The 17,693-nt window shown below is 36.7% G+C and overlaps 2 protein-coding genes across 3 annotated transcripts; one reads left to right on the top strand and one right to left on the bottom strand.

Annotated features, from left to right (window-relative positions):
• Positions 1 to 190: 190 nt before the first annotated feature.
• Positions 191 to 7,385, top strand: atad1b (ATPase family AAA domain containing 1b). Of its 2 annotated transcripts, none has more exons than XM_073866803.1 (10): positions 191 to 332; positions 872 to 1,059; positions 1,249 to 1,347; positions 1,422 to 1,542; positions 1,642 to 1,842; positions 4,846 to 4,952; positions 5,069 to 5,158; positions 5,269 to 5,316; positions 5,412 to 5,545; positions 6,308 to 7,385. In XM_073866803.1, the coding sequence occupies exons 1-10, from the start codon at positions 263 to 265 to the stop codon at positions 6,426 to 6,428; spliced, it is 1,179 nt and encodes a 392-aa protein (XP_073722904.1). In that variant the 5' UTR covers positions 191 to 262; the 3' UTR covers positions 6,429 to 7,385. The 2 variants fall into 2 exon arrangements, with proteins under 2 accessions (XP_073722904.1, XP_073722905.1); XM_073866804.1 differs by having other exon boundaries at positions 314 to 408.
• papss2b (3'-phosphoadenosine 5'-phosphosulfate synthase 2b) lies at positions 7,213 to 17,441 on the bottom strand. Its single transcript, XM_073866802.1, has 12 exons — positions 17,258 to 17,441; positions 16,021 to 16,135; positions 15,707 to 15,942; positions 15,472 to 15,610; positions 14,980 to 15,098; positions 14,041 to 14,154; positions 12,985 to 13,096; positions 12,068 to 12,276; positions 11,825 to 11,957; positions 11,149 to 11,417; positions 9,633 to 9,862; positions 7,213 to 8,311 (listed from the first exon to the last, which is right to left on the bottom strand). The coding sequence occupies exons 1-12, from the start codon at positions 17,282 to 17,284 to the stop codon at positions 8,170 to 8,172; spliced, it is 1,845 nt and encodes a 614-aa protein (XP_073722903.1). The 5' UTR covers positions 17,285 to 17,441; the 3' UTR covers positions 7,213 to 8,169.
• Between the last annotated feature and the right edge of the window lie 252 nt (positions 17,442 to 17,693).

Consider the following 17,693-nt stretch of genomic DNA (forward strand, 5'->3'; position numbering starts at 1 on the left):
TAAAGCTTTATTTAAATATTGTTTTAGAGATCTGAATTTCTAATTCCTTATAAAAACAACGTAAGGTTTAATAAACCAAAAATGTAGTTCAAACCAACAATCGTTTCTAATCTTATTCCTTTCAGATGCATATTATTCTGCATTAGCAAATGGTTATATTTTGCATTTCCGGTCCAGTAGAGGGCAGCGATGTACAAAGGGTGAATTTTAAGGGTTGACGAAAAAGAGAAAGCAAAACACTTTTTGGTGCTAGGTGGCAGTAATGATCCTGAAGCAAGCTTGCCACCTGCAAATATACGACACAAGAGGAAGAAAGCAGTGTGACAAGAGAGGTGAGTCTCATGCAGGTTTCAGGGTTTGTAAATTACACTACGAACTAAAAAGGAAGAGTTTCCCTAATCAAATAAGGTACTTATTAATAAAGATAAGTTTGAATGTGCTCCGGTAAAGTGTCTCGTAAAAGCTCTTTTGTTTGATATAATGGATTTACACGAAGAAGGTCAAAGCTAACTAAGCAGCGCTCTCCAGTGAAAATGAAAGCAAACTACGCCGGTTCTTTGCATTGTTATTAAATTAAGATAAGTTATAAAGAGGTGGCTGTAAAATGTTCAGATAATTTAACCCATAGACATTATTTCTTTAATAATGGTCTATCCGGCCAGCTAAGCAGTAAGTTTACATGCTGAGTCTGGAAGAATGGTCCAATGTGCTGCTTCAGCTGGATCTCTGACATTACTCCTGTGTCTCCTCCATTCTGATCTAAATATATTTTAATTAACTGTAAACCCCTTCCACACCCCCAAACCCTAGATCCTATCATAGTAATAATAACAATAATGATCATAGCAAAGTTGGTTTATTCTTTCCACAGGTGACTGCGAGAGGATGGTTGTGAAAGAGGTACCGGTTGACAGTTTTACCCGCCCTTTGGGCAGGAATGAAGTGATAGGTTTACTCTTCCGCCTCACGTTATTTGGTGCAGCCACCTATTTTACAGTAAAGTGGATGGTTGATGCTATTGATCCAACACGAAAACAGAAAGTTGAGGCACAGAAACAGGTATGTCGTATAGTTGATAAATGATATAATTTTCTCATTCAGAAAAAAAATGAAGCACCTAAAGTGTTTTTCCAAATGTGAATCGTGTTACCAGCATAAGTTTGAGTTTTTACTCAATATTTACAAAGCATAGCATCAGATAAGCTGTATCTTAACACGACTAAATCAAGTTTTGTTGTGGTCCTACAGGCAGAAAAACTTATGCGGCAGATTGGAGTGCAAAATGTCAAGCTTTCTGAATATGAGATGAGCATTGCAGCTCACCTTGTGGATCCATTGACCATGCAGGTGAGTAATTTTATCACTCTTTATTATACCAATTTTTATTACAAGTTACGCAAATTATTTGTGTCTACCCACAGATTACATGGCATGACATTGCTGGCTTGGATGAAGTCATAACTGAACTAAAGGAAACTGTTATACTTCCAGTCCAGAAGCGATATTTGTTTGAAGGATCTAAACTTCTTCAGCCACCCAAAGGTAATGATACAGAAACGTTTTTTTTTTATAAAATGTCTATCCTCTCCGCTACATACAGGACACTTAATTCTGAGGTGGATTATTTTTCTTCTTCACAAGGTGTGTTGCTGTATGGACCTCCAGGATGTGGAAAAACTCTTATAGCCAAAGCGACCGCAAAAGAGGCAGGGTTTCGCTTTATAAACCTACAGCCTTCCACTCTCACTGATAAATGGTATGGAGAGTCTCAGAAACTAGCGGCAGCTGTTTTCTCTCTGGCCATCAAACTACAGCCCTCTATTATCTTCATTGATGAGATTGGTAAATGCATGCTTTGATTTTTATGCTTTCATTTACTGCTTACATCATGCTGTTGACATGCCAGCCTTGAGTTGACAAGCCTTAGGGGCGGATCACACAGAATGCGTTTATGGCAGTGGGAGGAGCCTTTTTTAAATTGTTTTCTATAGGCAGTGAGTGTTATGCGTGCTGTTTATGCATGTCAAAAGGCCCACGTTTTTGCACAAGCAACTCTGAGCAGCTGAAGTTAAAAACATCAACTCTGAGTAAAAAAGTGCCCAACGTCATTCGCGTTTTCCATTGTCCAATTGAATGAGGGGACAGATGGGCCTTGCATTGTGGTGACAGAAGTTTATAATTATTTCAGGGTTCCCACGGCTCCTTGAAATCCTTGAAAGTTTGTGAATTTGGGGGGAAAAATTCAAGGCCCTGGAAAGTTTTTGAAAATATACATGCATAGATATAGATCATTAAAAGTGCCTAAATCTATTCTACGCAAGTAGTTTTCTGGAAAAAATCCATATTATTCCCTGTGTAGTGTAGGATAATATCATACAAATTCTAGACTTTTTAAGCACATGTGCTAAACTGTTCACTTAAAATGCTTATATATTCTGTATGAGAATGTTGATTCATACCAAAGTGCTTTTTTGCATAGTTGTGTTTGACACATGAAAACGTCACGTGTTACGTATGTACTTTTGTGTTTCCTGAGAAGGGAACGAGACACTGCATCTCCCTTGCCATACTTCCTGCGTCCCTGTAATGCCGTCTTTGGCAATATTTTAGAAAGCGATATACTTTCTGGCTCCCGTGTCTTTAAGCCTCACCATTGGTTGAACTGATGAACAAATTCAGACGCACTTACCCCTGAAGGCGCCCACAAAGTGTCACTGCAGTGACGCAGCACAAGTTCCCTCGAAAGGGAACTGTAACAATGTATCTTAAAAGGTAACACGATGTAATCTTGCTCTCACTTGAAATGTGTCCCCACATTTAGTCCTTGAATTTGAGATTATTAGAGCTGGTAAGTCCTTGAAAGGTCCTTGAATTTGAAGTTAACTAAGGTGTGTGAACCCTGTTATTTGGAACAACTGGAGATTGTACTCTGTGCACCTATCACCCTTGATTAAGGTCAAGCAATCGCCCTCTTTTTAAAATGTTTACATGCACCAAATTTTGTCAATCCGATTGAATTTAGTCTGATTGAAGGTTACGACAATACAGTTTACATGCACCCTAAACATTACAATCTGATTAAAATGTTCGTTTACATTCGACATAATCCGAACCGAACGTCTGCGCAAGTGCACCGCCAGGGTTGCCAGCTTCGCGTATCAAAACCATCCAGTGGGAATTCAAAACTAGCCCAAAAGCATCCCAATGACTAGTATTCACATCCCTGCATGCACAGCGCGTGTGACCCCATTACCTTAATAATGCGTGTTGCCAATACCTTGCTATTGCATGTTTCTGTAACGAGAATCATGTGATAAATATAAGATGTGAACTTGAGCATAAATGTTCTGCGCATATGCAAGGTATTTTTGCATCCCATTAAGAAAATACTACGATTCATGAGTTTACATGCATACTTTTATACTGCTGATCGGATCACAGATCGGAGTACACCACCCCTTTCAAAATTTGCATCCGATCGACCATTATCCATCAATACGATTACAAACGAATTATTTGGTTGCATGTAAACGTAAATTATGACAGGTAACAGCAAACTAAAGTTTTAAGAGCGCTCACGCTTCAATATTTGATTGACAGTACAGGTGTCTCGGTGGTTGCCTAGCAATATAAAAAACTCATTGAACTGCTCTTTTCTGAAGTCAATCAAAAAAGGAAGTGCTGTCTGCCTCACATTTCCAAGCATTTAAAACATTTTTTGTGTTATCTGCTGCTTAAGCTTCACCAACATCAATGCATCAGTGAATTATTGGAAATTGAATTAAATTCTCCCCAGATTGAAAATTGGCCCTTATTTTACTCACCTTCAAGCCATCGGTGTATATTACTTTTTTTCTTTCAGCTGAACACATAGGAGTTATAATAAAGCAATATCCCTGGAGTAGGAGTGGAGTGTGATATAAAGCCATATCACACAAATTGCTTTAATATCTTGGCTCTTCCTAGCTTTGAATAATGGCCTTCATTTTAAGTTCATCATTATTCAGATAAAGATATCCATACGAGTCTGGTGGAACTATATATGTCTTTTGAAATGGAACAACATAATTATTGTTTTGAGTGTATTTAGCAATCATGTCACAATAAAATGTAACCTAGATCAAAAAGGGTGGCACGTCAGTATGCACAGGGTTCCCACGGGTCATGGAATTTCTGGAATATCATGGAATTTTAAAAGGTCTTTTCCAGACATTGATATTCAAGTATTTATATATTCTTTTGTCCAATTCATGGAATTTTTGTTTGTTGCTCCTATATTTTAGTTTCCATTTATCAAAATGTAATCCACTTGTTAACTTTTGATGTAAGGGATACCTTTTCCAGGTGCCAAACCTTTATTGGCACTGTTTATTCATTTCACGCATTTAAGCTAGATTTTTATAAACTTTATACACTACATTATCCAGGTTCATGGCATCCTGGACATAGGTTGTGGAAAATTCAGCTTTTTAGTCAGTGAAAGTCAAGGAAAAGTCAGGGAATTTGACATTTGACTTGAACCCTCTTTGCAAGACGATTATTGGTTCTTGCTTGTTGTACGGATTCCTTTTTCTGATGATGCATGAGCTCCAAAAAAAAAAACCTTGCACAATTCAATGCCATTACACAGATAGAAAGAGCCAGGATATTATAAAAAAAAAAACGCTGATTGATTGTTTTCAGATGAAACAAAAAAGTCTCATACAGGAGGATTAGATGGCTTGAGGCTTTGTAAAATGGGCTAATTTTCAATTTCAATATGTGTGCTTATTGCATTCATTTCAGTTCACACAGTGTTCAGTATTTTCACAGTGTAGAGTAACTTTTTATTGCACTTTGTCTTAGATTCTTTTTTGAGGAGTCGTTCAAGTTCAGATCATGAGGCCACAGCCATGATGAAAGCTCAGTTTATGAGTTTATGGGATGGACTAGACACAGACTTCAACTGTCAGGTAGATTTTTGGATAATTTATGTAAGGTTTGACCATTGATAGTCACAAAAGATTTATATTAAGTTCCTCTGCTTACTAATAGACAATAAGTGAGTATTGTGAGTGTATTCCCTTAGGTCATAATAATGGGAGCTACCAATCGGCCGCAGGATCTTGATTCTGCTATACTGCGAAGGATGCCGACACGATTCCACATCAATCAACCGGTAAGATATTCAAATTATTGTTAAATTGAAATTAAATTGTAATGTTTCTTACAGTGTATTTCATTATTAAACCATTAAACAATCTGAACATTTGCTCTGTGTGTATTTAGAATCTCAAGCAGAGACAAGCTATACTGAAACTAATCTTGGAAAATGAGAACGTAAGTGATTTTTTTAATTGTACAAGTATCTCAGGGATCATTAAGTTATTTAAAGTATCAAGAGTTTTGAGAAAGTTACTTTTGATTATTTAAACGTGGAGACTGCGGTGGACTTTAGTGAAATTGCCAAGGGGACTGAGGGGTTTTCAGGAAGTGACCTCAGGGAGATGTGCAGAGATGCAGCACTGCTTTGTGTCCGTGACTTTGTACACAACAGCAACGAAAGGTAAACTCTAGTAAAAAAGCTTTTTACTAAAAAGCTCCATAGCAGAGAAATGCTTTTGTTTTTCATAGATTAAAGCTCCATTATGTAATTTTGTTTGTTCAAAATGATCATAATTGAAATAAGCGTGCGTGTATATCATCAATTCATTTTCCAAATCGTAAATCTGCCCTACCCTGAAACATAATAGGTAAACCTTTATTCATTGTTTATATTTTTAGACCTGTCAAGACGTGATTTGTGGGAAAGTGCTGTGTCAGTAAACAGAAAATAATTACGCCTTAAAGATTTGCATAATTAAGTGACCGGTAAAATGCCAATGATGTCACTACTGTCAAGTTAGGCGGCATAGTTTCAGCAACAAGGCACCTCTGCTTTACCCACATCCCGCCTTTTTGCCCATTTTTAATTATTCGCGAGTGATGGGCGGTGACACGCTGCCAAGATTAATATTGGCCCTCATTAAAGCTATTCACAAACCTATGGGTGAAGTCACAGTAATACGATATATTTTTTCAGTCTATGCACATAACTAAGGACTCCCCCAGCATTTGAGAGCAGAGATTGCTGCTAATTTTTCTGATATTTTGATAACTTGTATTATTTACTTTACGTTCAAATTTCTTAACACATTTTCTGTGATGTCACAAACTCAGTACACTTTTAATATTACTTTAAACAGACATTAAGATAAACAGTATGTAAGGCAGATGTGTTATCTAGCACAGTGTGCTAATTTATGTACTACTCTATCCAATATGACAGTGCAGAGAACGATTTCATCCGTCCTATCAAGCAAGACGACATGCAAAAGGCCATCCTGAAGATGAAGAAGTCCAAATCTGCAGGGGTGCAAGAGGGATTTATCCATGTACCACTGGACTGAATGTGCTCCTGCTCTTTTAAAAATAACATATATGTAGACCTAGGTCATATTTTGTCTTGTCTGTGGCATATCATTTGTCATGTGTTGCAAACGAGGGAATTCACTTAAATGGTGAAACCATTATCTTTAGCCATATCTCTAATCTCTCTTTTTGCATTGTCATTTCCCTCTTTGTATGTTTTCTCATTCAACCATTGTGTCTATATGAATATGGATTTATTTATTGGGTTTGGTTGTGTGGTTTTGTTGGCTCCATAAATTGCCACCTTGTACAGCAACAGTAAAGTTTACTTTTTCCACTTATATAAAACATTCAGAATTGATTTTATATTACCAGCTGCATGTAAAAAACATAGCTGATTTGTGCAGTGTTTATTAATATGCCTTTAATTTTAAAGGGTATGAATGAATTAGGACGTTTACAGATAAATTGTGAATTCAGCCCAGAACAGAGGTGATGTGATGGTTTATTGTGTAAATATTTGGACGCATTATAATATGGTTGCACTAAAATATCTGATTTGCTGTATTGAACTGCAAGCTTTTTTAAGTCTTTATACAGTATTTAGGATACTGGGCTAGTGCTAAGCCATTGCTGTTGCTCCTCATTTACACATTACATATTATTTCTGGGGTTAAGAGAGATTTTAAATGATTAGGTTTTCAAACCTAATTTACATACTGTACTGTGTTCAGTTGAAATGTTCACCTCAGAAATCAGACTATATTGTAACCTGGTAATGGATTGTTTGTTTATATTGTACAAGAAAGGAATGGTCATAGGTTTGTGTCATAATGGATTTTATTGAACGCACAAATGCACATTTCACCATATGTAAGAAATCAAGTGTAAATCAGTTTTGTACAAAAAGGTAGAATTAAATACATTTTCTGTAAGATATAAGTTGGTCCGTTAACAAAAAATGTCAAGGCAATAAATACACTCTTGATCCTTCACATTGGATTCATCAAGCGTTTACTGTTTATGCGCTCTGCACAAATCTGATTCACATTTATACATTACTCTTTACAGTAAGTCAATCATTTGGGAACATTCAAAAACCAAATTTTCAGTAAGGCGTATGGACATTCTCTATAAAGACTTTTGTGTGAAACTGTGTCATACATTTAATTGGTCGCCATGATCTCCTTGCAGTACATTTACAATTTTTATAAAATTGTTTATGATGTAAAAAGGTATTAAATATAAGATGATCTCCACAGCCATGAATAGAAACTTCCAGTTGAGGTAGGATAAATACTGGTCCTGTTACCGTAAGGGCATATTTAGATTTGCTTGACTGAAATCTAGAATACATCAGCAATAGCTGTATGGTCCGAATGGGATTTTTGATCTACAATGGGATACTGGGAACAGAATATAACACATTATACTGTTAAGTATTGGAATGGATAAATAAAGGTAACATCTAAAAGTGTACACTAAAAAATGCTGGGTTATTTTCATAAACATAAATATAACATTTTTATATTTGACCCAACAATGAGAGCATTTTGGGTTGAAACAACCCAGCATTGGTTAAATAACAAGCTTGTCCCTTTTTGACCCAATGCTGGGTTATAAATAGCCCAGCATTTTGTAGTACGTAAGTCTAATAAAGATCTTTATACTGCCTTATTAAACAGTCTTAATATACTGCAGGTTTGTAGTATATATATAATTAATCGTTCTATATTCCTAAATAGACTTTACTATAATTCACAGGCTTGTGCAGATTTCTCACTGGTCCTTTTTTAGAGAGCCATAATACTCAGACAAGACTTTCCATGCTTTGAGAGCCATGAAACCATCTGGAGGATTCTCCCCACTGCGGGCGAGACTTCGCATTTTGGTCCCTGAGATGAACTCAAATTCATCGTGTCTAGAAAAAACAAAAATATATCATTAGCATGTGACACAACATATAGACAAGATGATTAAAACATTATGGGGCAGTTTCCCAGACAGGGTTTAGATTAATCCTACACCTTAGTTATTTTAGGACATTTACGTATTTTTACAAGCATACCTTACTAAAAACATTACTGATGTGCATTTTGAGACAAAACAATGGCACTGATATATGTAAAGATATGCAGGGTTGGGGAAAGTTACTTTTAAAAGTAATGCATTACAATATTAAGTTACTTCCCAAAAAAGTAACTTATTGCGTTACTTACGTTACTTTTGCGTTACTTCTGCATCTACGTTTCTGACTCAAACTGTTTCCGCTCAGGCGCGCACGCATAGTGTGCATAGTTCTATGTGACTACGTTCAGTTTAATTCAGTACATTACTTTTTTATCCAAATAATATTAAATATTAATGTGTACATTTATAAAGCAATGCGTTACTTTACTTGTTACTTCAGAAAAGTAATATATTATTACATGCCATATTTTTCGGTCTATAAGCCGCGTTTTTTTCATAACTTGGCTGGTGCTGCGTCTTATAGTCAGGCGCGCCTTGTAAGTCAGTATGAATTAATTTTGACATTTATGAGGCAAGAGACAACATTGCCGTTCTGTAGAGACAACATTCTGTATGCTATGGTTTATCGTTTAAATAACTTATAATATCACTTTAACGTACAGACATCTATTCAGCCTGCTGTTCTGTCTGGCATTGTTAAGTTGAATAAATTGCCTTTCCGGATGAAATGTCTGTTCTTCGGCTTGGATTTTGTGAAATATTTTTCTAAATAAACGTGACGTATAGCCCACTGTGACTTATATATGAAGAGTTTCATTGCAAAACGAGATAACCACCGTTTTTTTAATTATTAAGAAATCTCGGTTTTTGATCGTGCATTCCAATTAATATCAATGCAACTGCAGTTGGTTTGTTTTGATTTAAACCTTCATAACTTAAAAAATACAGCTAAGTAGCACCATAAAACAAAATAATAACATGATAACATAATAATAAACATGTTTTGACAAAAATGTTAAAAAATGGATTTATCTCGTTTTGCAACGAAACTCTTCATATGTTATTTCGTCTTGATGCGGCTTATAGTCCGGAAAGCATGGTAATTCTTGTTACTTGTAATGCGTTACCCCCAACACTGAAGATATGTCAGTGCAAGATGTTTGTAAGGCAAGTCAAACATGCATTTTAGTCTGGGACTAGGGTAAGCCTTTTCCAGGAAGCCACCCCTGTGTCTACAATATTATGATAACAAAGTTAAAATAGTGTCACACCTTTCCTTGTCATAGAAATCCATGGCCTTCTTAACTCTATTGTATGCAGCAACTCTGAAGGGAATAATTTCCAGAGATGTGAGGCCTGGTGCCATGGTCAGCACCTTTCCACCGTGTGTGGGCTCATACAGGTCCTGCTTTGTCTCTGGATGGGGCATACCTGCTGGGTCCCGTCCTACGATGTAGAAGTTGGCCCCAGCGATCATCCGGGCCCGACAATGCCACTGTACCTGTGAACACATGTAGAGTTGTTTTAAAATAAATGTAACCCTGTGAAATTTAGGCTATGAGATTAGGAGCATCAAAGTCATTTATTGAATTTTTTTTTGACAAGACCTTACTCAGTCAATATTAAAGATACTAAGGTTAAAAGTATTGCGGAGGATTTTCTTTTTCTGGGTGGATCATCAAGGCGGTTCTTTTCTAAATTCGAGAAACTCCTCCGCTACACCTTTAAATTTGCACAGAATTACATTATATAGGATCATTTCACAATAAATCACAAAAAATTACTTTAGCGGGGTTTTTACAGGCATAGCTTCAAAACTGGTTTCACAAATAAATTATTTGTATTACAAAAGACAGAGCACTATTCTGGTCAAACAAAATTGCAAAAAATGTCTATAAATAAAGCGCTTTAGAGCACATACATAATTCTTATTTTTCTTATATTATTATTCTGATCAAAGATCAAAATATTTTAAGATGACAAAAATCAATAATGCACAGCCTTTGTGGGCCTCTGCTTGCTTGCATAAATTAAAAGGGATAGTTCACCAAAAATTGAAAATTCTGTCATCATTTACTCACTCTCATGTAGGGCTGTCAAAATGATTAATCGCGATTAATCGCATACAAAATAAAAGTTTGTACTTGCATATCATAAGTTTCTGCACTGTGTGTAATTATTATGTATATATAAAGACACACACAATCAAGTCTGTATTTAAGAAGCAATTACATGTAATAAATATATATTATTTATTTATATATATATATATATATATATATATATATATAAATATAAATGTCATATAATTTATATTATATATAAATAAATAAAAATATATCTAAAAAAACATTTTTCTTAAAAGTATACATGTATGTGTGTGTATTTATATATACGTAATAATTACACACAGTACAAACATATGTTATATGGAAACACAAACTTTTATTTTGTATGCGATTAATCGCGATTATTCGTTTGACAGCCCTACTCTCATGTTGTTACAAACCCATATAAATTTTGTTGTTCTGATGAACACGAAGGAAAATATTTTGAGGAATGTTTGCTATCAATCTGTTTGTGACCCCATTGACTTCCAAAGTAGGAAAAAAAATATGGTTTGGTTACAAACATTCCTCAAAATATCTTCCTTTGGGTTTATCATAATTTTCATTTTTGGGTGAACTTTCCCATTTAAGAACCTTTTAAGAATGCTCTTCCCTTTTCCCTTTTCACTACACTACCTTTTATTTAGTTCAGTGTAACATGTTAAGCAAGAGTCTGTACCTCTGTAGGTCCAGCATACATCATAGGTGAGGGGAAAATGGCCACAACTGTGTTTGCCGGATCCAGAACCCCTTCCTCCAGGACAGCGGCATGCTGCTTCATGCGCCAGTCTAGAGGTACATCATCCTCTTTGGTCCAGCCACCCAGAGGATGCAGCAACAGCACGGGGTTCTTATAGCCGCGCTCTAGCAGGCGACGTTTGGTGTCTTGCATCAGGAGCGCATGGCCGTTGTGCACAGGATTGCGCAACTGGAATGCAAAGACTGCATCTGGAGGAAAGAGGCATACATGTGTTGTCACAACAAACTAAACGGCTAAAAAGTGGAGAAATACTTGTCAATAATAACTGTAAAAAAATGGTTATGTAAGTATAGCAAAATTCACATGGTCAAAAAATGGACAAAACATCTATTATAGTGTTGTAATGGCTTTATAACTAAGACATAAATATTAATGAATGTTTTATTAAAATAAGAGCAGCATTGTTATTACTATTATTAGTAGAAATAGTATGTTTGTAATTTTGACCTATTTCCAGTTTTGAGAAAGAGTTTTGAGTCCTTGATCTATCCAAACTGACTTACAGTGCATTCACTTTACACATTTTATCAGCATCTGTGTTTCCTGGGGATCAAACCCATGACTTCTGCGCTGCTAATGCAATGATTTTTTTTACCTGCTCTCATTTCCTTAAATTTCTGCCGCAGCTCCCGTGGAGTGAGACGATATTGGTCGAGACCATCATTCCACAATACACGCTCAAACACTTCCAAGTCTCCACCGGCCAGCCAATCACCACCCTCCATTACCATCTACACAAAGCAGATAAGATATCACATAATTAGCTGATTGTGTCTAGCAATAAAAACTACAAAGATATGTACAGCAATAAAAGCAGTGTCACAGAGAGATGTCTATTCATCTTGATGTACGGATGTTTAGGGCATGTTGTACCCCACTGCCTCGCGCATCTCTCTTCCTTGCGATGCTCGTAAAACTCAGGGTTGCGCATAATTGCCACTTTGCGACCTCTGAACTGCAGGGCAAAAGCTGCACTGCCGTCCAGTCTCTCCTTGTCTTCCTTGGATACGGGCAGCACGATGGGCACCGACATGTTTATGGTCCCTCCTAAAAATTTATTTTGGTTACTGGCAAAGCTTAGGCAATGACAGTGGCTCTTAAACTTTTTGTAGGGAGCCCCCCTTATGTGTCATATAACTGGGGCCCCCTTGCGCCATCTTGCCAGTTTAAAGGGGCCATGGCACAAAACTTTTTTAAGATGTCAAATAAATCCCCAGAGCACATATATGAAGTTTTAGCTCAAAATACCATATAAAAATGTATTCTAGAATGTTAAAATTGCCACTTTGTAGGTATGAGCCAAAATGTGCCGTTTTGGGTGTGTCCTTTAAAATGCAAATGAGCGGATGAAGTGCAAACACTGATCACAATGATGGTGGTTTGTTGCAATTGAAACTCAATTGTGCTTTGAATTATTTTCTCTTTCTCTGCACTAAATGGCGGTGCTGTGATTGAGTGCAGATTAAGGGGCGGTATTATTATAATAAGAGCTCCTTATGATATCATAAGGAGAGCCAAATTTCAACGAGGAGAATAGTTAACCAAAACTAAGTTACTGGGTTGATCTTTTTCACATTTTCTAGGTTGATAGAAGCACTGGGAAAACTATAATAGCACTTAAACATGAAAAAAATGTAATGCCATGGCCCCTTTAAGAACCACTACTAGGCTATGGATTCTGTACCAAAACATAAAAAAATGGATAAATGTAGATAGGACTTTCTTCTCTGGGTCATAGTTTGGAAATGTCCTTACCATCAAGCAGGTTTCCAAAGTGTAAGACTTGCAGATATTCTCTCTCTCTCATGAAACCTCTCAGAGGTGTCGCCCATCCTTCAGCTAGAACCTGCACCCACTGCATATCCAGCTACAGAAGCACAAACAGAACTTTGTGTGAACCAATGACGATAAATGGTTTACAACAATATAACATTTTTCAACAAGTTACAAGATTATATTTACTTTACTATTTACCCACAAAAAAAAACACCTTGGTCACCATCCACTCCCATAAGAACCAACAAACTTCTCAAACTTCAAAATGTCTCAAAAGTGTTAAATAAATAACTCCACCCGATTTGTCATATATTTACAATGTCCTGAAGACATTTACTCCTCTACATTCTTGTTGTGGACATTGCTGTTGGTTTAATATGGAATAATTGACGCCGGGCCATTGAATTATAAGAAAATAATGCACACCCAAGGTGGTAATGCGGCACGTGTGCATTATTTTCAAATAATTCAAAGGACCGGAGTCAATTATTCCGCTTATACCACGGTTACCACAAACATTGCTCTGGTGCCTATTTTTAAGAAATTTTAAAAGTTAGGTGTGCGGTTATCAAAAAATAATGCATACCCGTGGAACATTTCTCAACCAATCAGAATACAGCATTGAACAGACCCATGGTATAAGTTATTATAAACTATTTTTAAAGGTCCAGTGTGGGTTTTAGCGGCATCTAGTGGTGAGATTGTAAATTGCAGCCAACCTCAATTTCGAAACGTATACAATTTTATTATATTGCATTTCTGTTCAGACACAGAGAATGTGCACTGAAAGAGAGTCAAAAATAGACATTGGGGTGAGTAAAAATACTGACACAAAATGTTCTTTTTGGCTAAACTATCCCTTTAAGGGACATTATTATTTATTTTAGACACTGTAGCAAAAAAATTTAAATGATTCATTCCATCCCTGCTTCTAAAAACCACGTTGCCATAATAATCTCTCAGTTAACTGAACTATGATGAAATGAATGTGGTGTAACACGCAGACGGTTGATTTCCACAGCAGTACTGCTTTACCTCTGTGATGTTTACAGTGGGAAGTATATTGGCATCAGTCAGTACCAAGTCCAGCTTGTTTTCAGGAACAAAGAGCTCATTCACTTCCTCAGTCACACCAGTGGGCACAATATCCTGTAAGAAACGGTTTAACATTTATATTCAGGCATTTACATTCAGGCTTTCGGGAGACCCTTTATCCTAAGCGACTTACAAAAAAAAAGAGAGCGATTTGTCTTGCATTTAATCACAAAGCAATATGGGGTCTTTTTTCGGGTCCAAGCCTCTACTAGATTCATATAATACTACAGTTTTAACAGCCTGTTAAAAGTGCCGTTTATTCATTTACAACATCACAGTGTACACTACAGTGTTCTCCAGACTTCATCTTTTATGAAACCAATATTTCAATGATTAATAAAAGATTAATTACTTTCTTGGTATTTTGGTATTCAGGATTGTTTTTGTTTTTTTTTACAACAAACCGTGAGTGTATATTAGTATTGTTTGTTGTTTGCTTAAAGGGATAGTTCACAATTTTTTTTAATTCTGTTTACTTTTACTTCGTTTACTTACCCACGTCATTCAAAACTTGTATACATTTATTTGTTCTGCTGAATACAAAGATATTTTGAAGGATGTTTGTAACCTAAACTGATCTGGGGCACCATTGACTTTAATAGTAGAAAAAAACAATACTATGCAAGTGAATGATGTCCCAGATCTGTTTTATTGTTAACACATTTTAAAGTATCTTCATTTGTGCTCAGCAGAACAAAAAATTCATACAGGTTTAATCACCTTGAGCGTGAATAAATGACAGAATTTTCATTTTTGGTGAACTATCCCTTTAAAGCATCTGAAGCGGTGGCCTATGACGTCCTACTTAACCAGCGGATTGACTACTGGCAAAAGACTACAAGGATCTTTCTGAGGACTAGATATGAAACGCAGACTCACATGTTCCTTCAAGAGCTCCACTACCTGATGAATACACTCATTGACAGTGAGCTCTCCTGTCTTTAACACGAGCTCAGGAGATTCAGGCTTCTCATATTCAGAGTCTATTCCTGTGAAACCTGTGTGACATAAAACGTAGCAGTTATGTTTCCATGTAAAATCTAGAAGTTATTTTATTTAGTAGTGATACAACCTTTCTATGTGATTATCACACTGCTGCCAATTTGAATTCTAAATTTTTAGGTGTAGGCAAACTGTGTTTACTGTTAAAATTCATTCTTTTTTTAATTTATTTAACCAAATACAATCTAAGACACGTGGCAATGGCTTAACTAGTAGTATAATTTGGGGCTATCTGTTTGTTCAGCCAAGAGAAGACGAGGGAGGGTCTGGGATACAGTCAATATACTTTCTATTCAGTGACGCCAGTGGCACCAAAGTAACACAACACCTTTAACAAACTTAAGTCTGAGTGATTCCATATTAAATTACCTTTAATTTCTCCCGCACGGGCCTTTTTATAAAGTCCTTTCACATCTCTGCTCTCACATACCTCCAGCGGGGCATTTATAAAAACTTCAAAGAAAGGCAGACCTGCGCTCTCAAGGATCTTCCGGGCTTCATTTCGATCCTGTTGTAAGCACATGCAAAACCACGTCATCTCAGCTCATCCTGTTTCTAGTCTCGGAAACATTATGTAATAAAGGAACTTGTGATGTCATCATACCTTAGTGTAAGGCGAAATAAAACTTGTGATGCAAACCAGTCCTGCATCAGCGAACAATTTGGCCACCTCAGCGATACGTCGGATGTTCTCTTCCCTGTCTGCCGCCGTGAAGCCCAGGTTCTTGTTCAAGCCATGGCGAATATTGTCACCGTCAAGTGAATAACACGGAATAGCATGAGAAACCAGATATTCCTCCAAAGCAAATCCAATGGTGGTCTTTCCAGCACCAGACAATCCTATAGGACAAAACTGTCATGAATTCCCCCGTTTCCATGTAATTCACTCCTAACGGTTTAACTACAGCCCATTCTCACCTGTTAGCCAGACAGTACAGCCACGAAAACCAGCTCTGGTCCCAACCACTTGGCCACGTTTGCTTCTGCTAACATGATGAGCCTGATAAACAACATTGGTTGCTCTCGACAGGTCCTGAAGAAAAAATAAAATAAAAATGTAGACATACTGGATAACAATGTATGCACAGAAGAACAGAGCCTAAAGGTGTGCCAGAGACACTTGTCTTATCATTTTGAAAAAGTCATTGACATAATACGTCAGAAGATGTCACTAACTTTATATGTTACTCTCAACAATATGATTGAGGGATTACAGCAACGGCATCCCTTTCTTAGTCAACACGCCCTTTTTGTTTATTTTAAGCTGGTCGATTTGCACTATTCTGTTCTCGTATGCATCTCTCATCAGTATTGGAAGGGATTGGGTTTTAAGAGAAGACTGCAGAAACAAACAGGGCTAATTATACAGGCCCATGAAGAGGTAGCCGGCTAAAGCTGAAACGGGGCCATTTAGCTCTTTCAATCCCTTTTCAGCACCCCAGGCTCAGTGGATACACAGGAAATCCCTGTTTGATTAAATATAACCTAATTTTTGGATCGATCTCCTTGGAAAATAAAAAATATGTCTTTATAAAGAACTAATTTACGAATATGAATAAATACACGTGTTATTTGTGTGCATAAATTAACCAGAAGACTATGACATAGACTGAATGGGATTGTTTTTTCATAGGCAAATTAAATTGTAAATCAGCAGCCATACATTGCATGCTTCCCTGGATTAGTGTAGACAATGTGATGATAAGTGTGAATCTGAAATATTCAACATCCTGCCAACATACAAGCATCATCACTCGTATTTAAATCAGTTCACGTGAATCGTCACAAAATCGACATAACGGCACAGAATCAAAAGAGAATCACCGAATCATAAAAAAAAGAATCGGAATCAGTTCAGAGCCGCCTGTTTGCTGTTTGTCGCTTTATATTTATTTTAGTTCCCCATAAGCTGATCTGTTATCGGCAAGAAACTCTTTATCGACTGTTAAATGTAAAGATTTACCAAAACACAGAGTTTAAAAGAGCGCATGCTCTGCATACTCAGCATGACATTGCCTTTAACACAAATGACTCGTACTGTTTAGTAAACTCTAATGACATTGCGTGATTGCTTCAAGATGAAACGTTAAAAAGACCAGTTGAACGAGAAAGAAACAAAAGAAAGAAAGATAAAGGGAAAACTGTACAAACGTACCGTCTTTTGCTTTTTTAACCCGGACATAATGCCTCAAAGCGACAAAGCTGGCCGAAGGTTTCTAACGATGTGTTCCCTTGGAGATTTACACAAAGTTAATGAAAGTAAAGTTTGTGAAAGTTGGGATACAGTGGACACGTAGCACTCAGCGCTCTTCCTGAACTCCTCCTCCACCGCCCACCGGCCCACGTCACAGTCAAGACATCTGACTCTCCTCAAATATTTCATTAATCGTATTACTTAACTTCTTCACATAAACTCATACGGGCAAAAAGACAATGTTGGTTTGGCTTGTATAATTTATTAGTCACGCACACAGAACAGTACCTTTGCTTGTAAAGAGTTGTTTGAAGAGCAGTCATGTTTATTCTTTACATTCACACCTTCTCTAACATCACTGCCATTTGAAAAAATGATGACGTAATAATGACTTCTC

Source organism: Misgurnus anguillicaudatus, chromosome 4 (genome assembly GCF_027580225.2).
Source record: "Misgurnus anguillicaudatus chromosome 4, ASM2758022v2, whole genome shotgun sequence".
Lineage (NCBI taxonomy): Eukaryota > Metazoa > Chordata > Actinopteri > Cypriniformes > Cobitidae > Misgurnus > Misgurnus anguillicaudatus.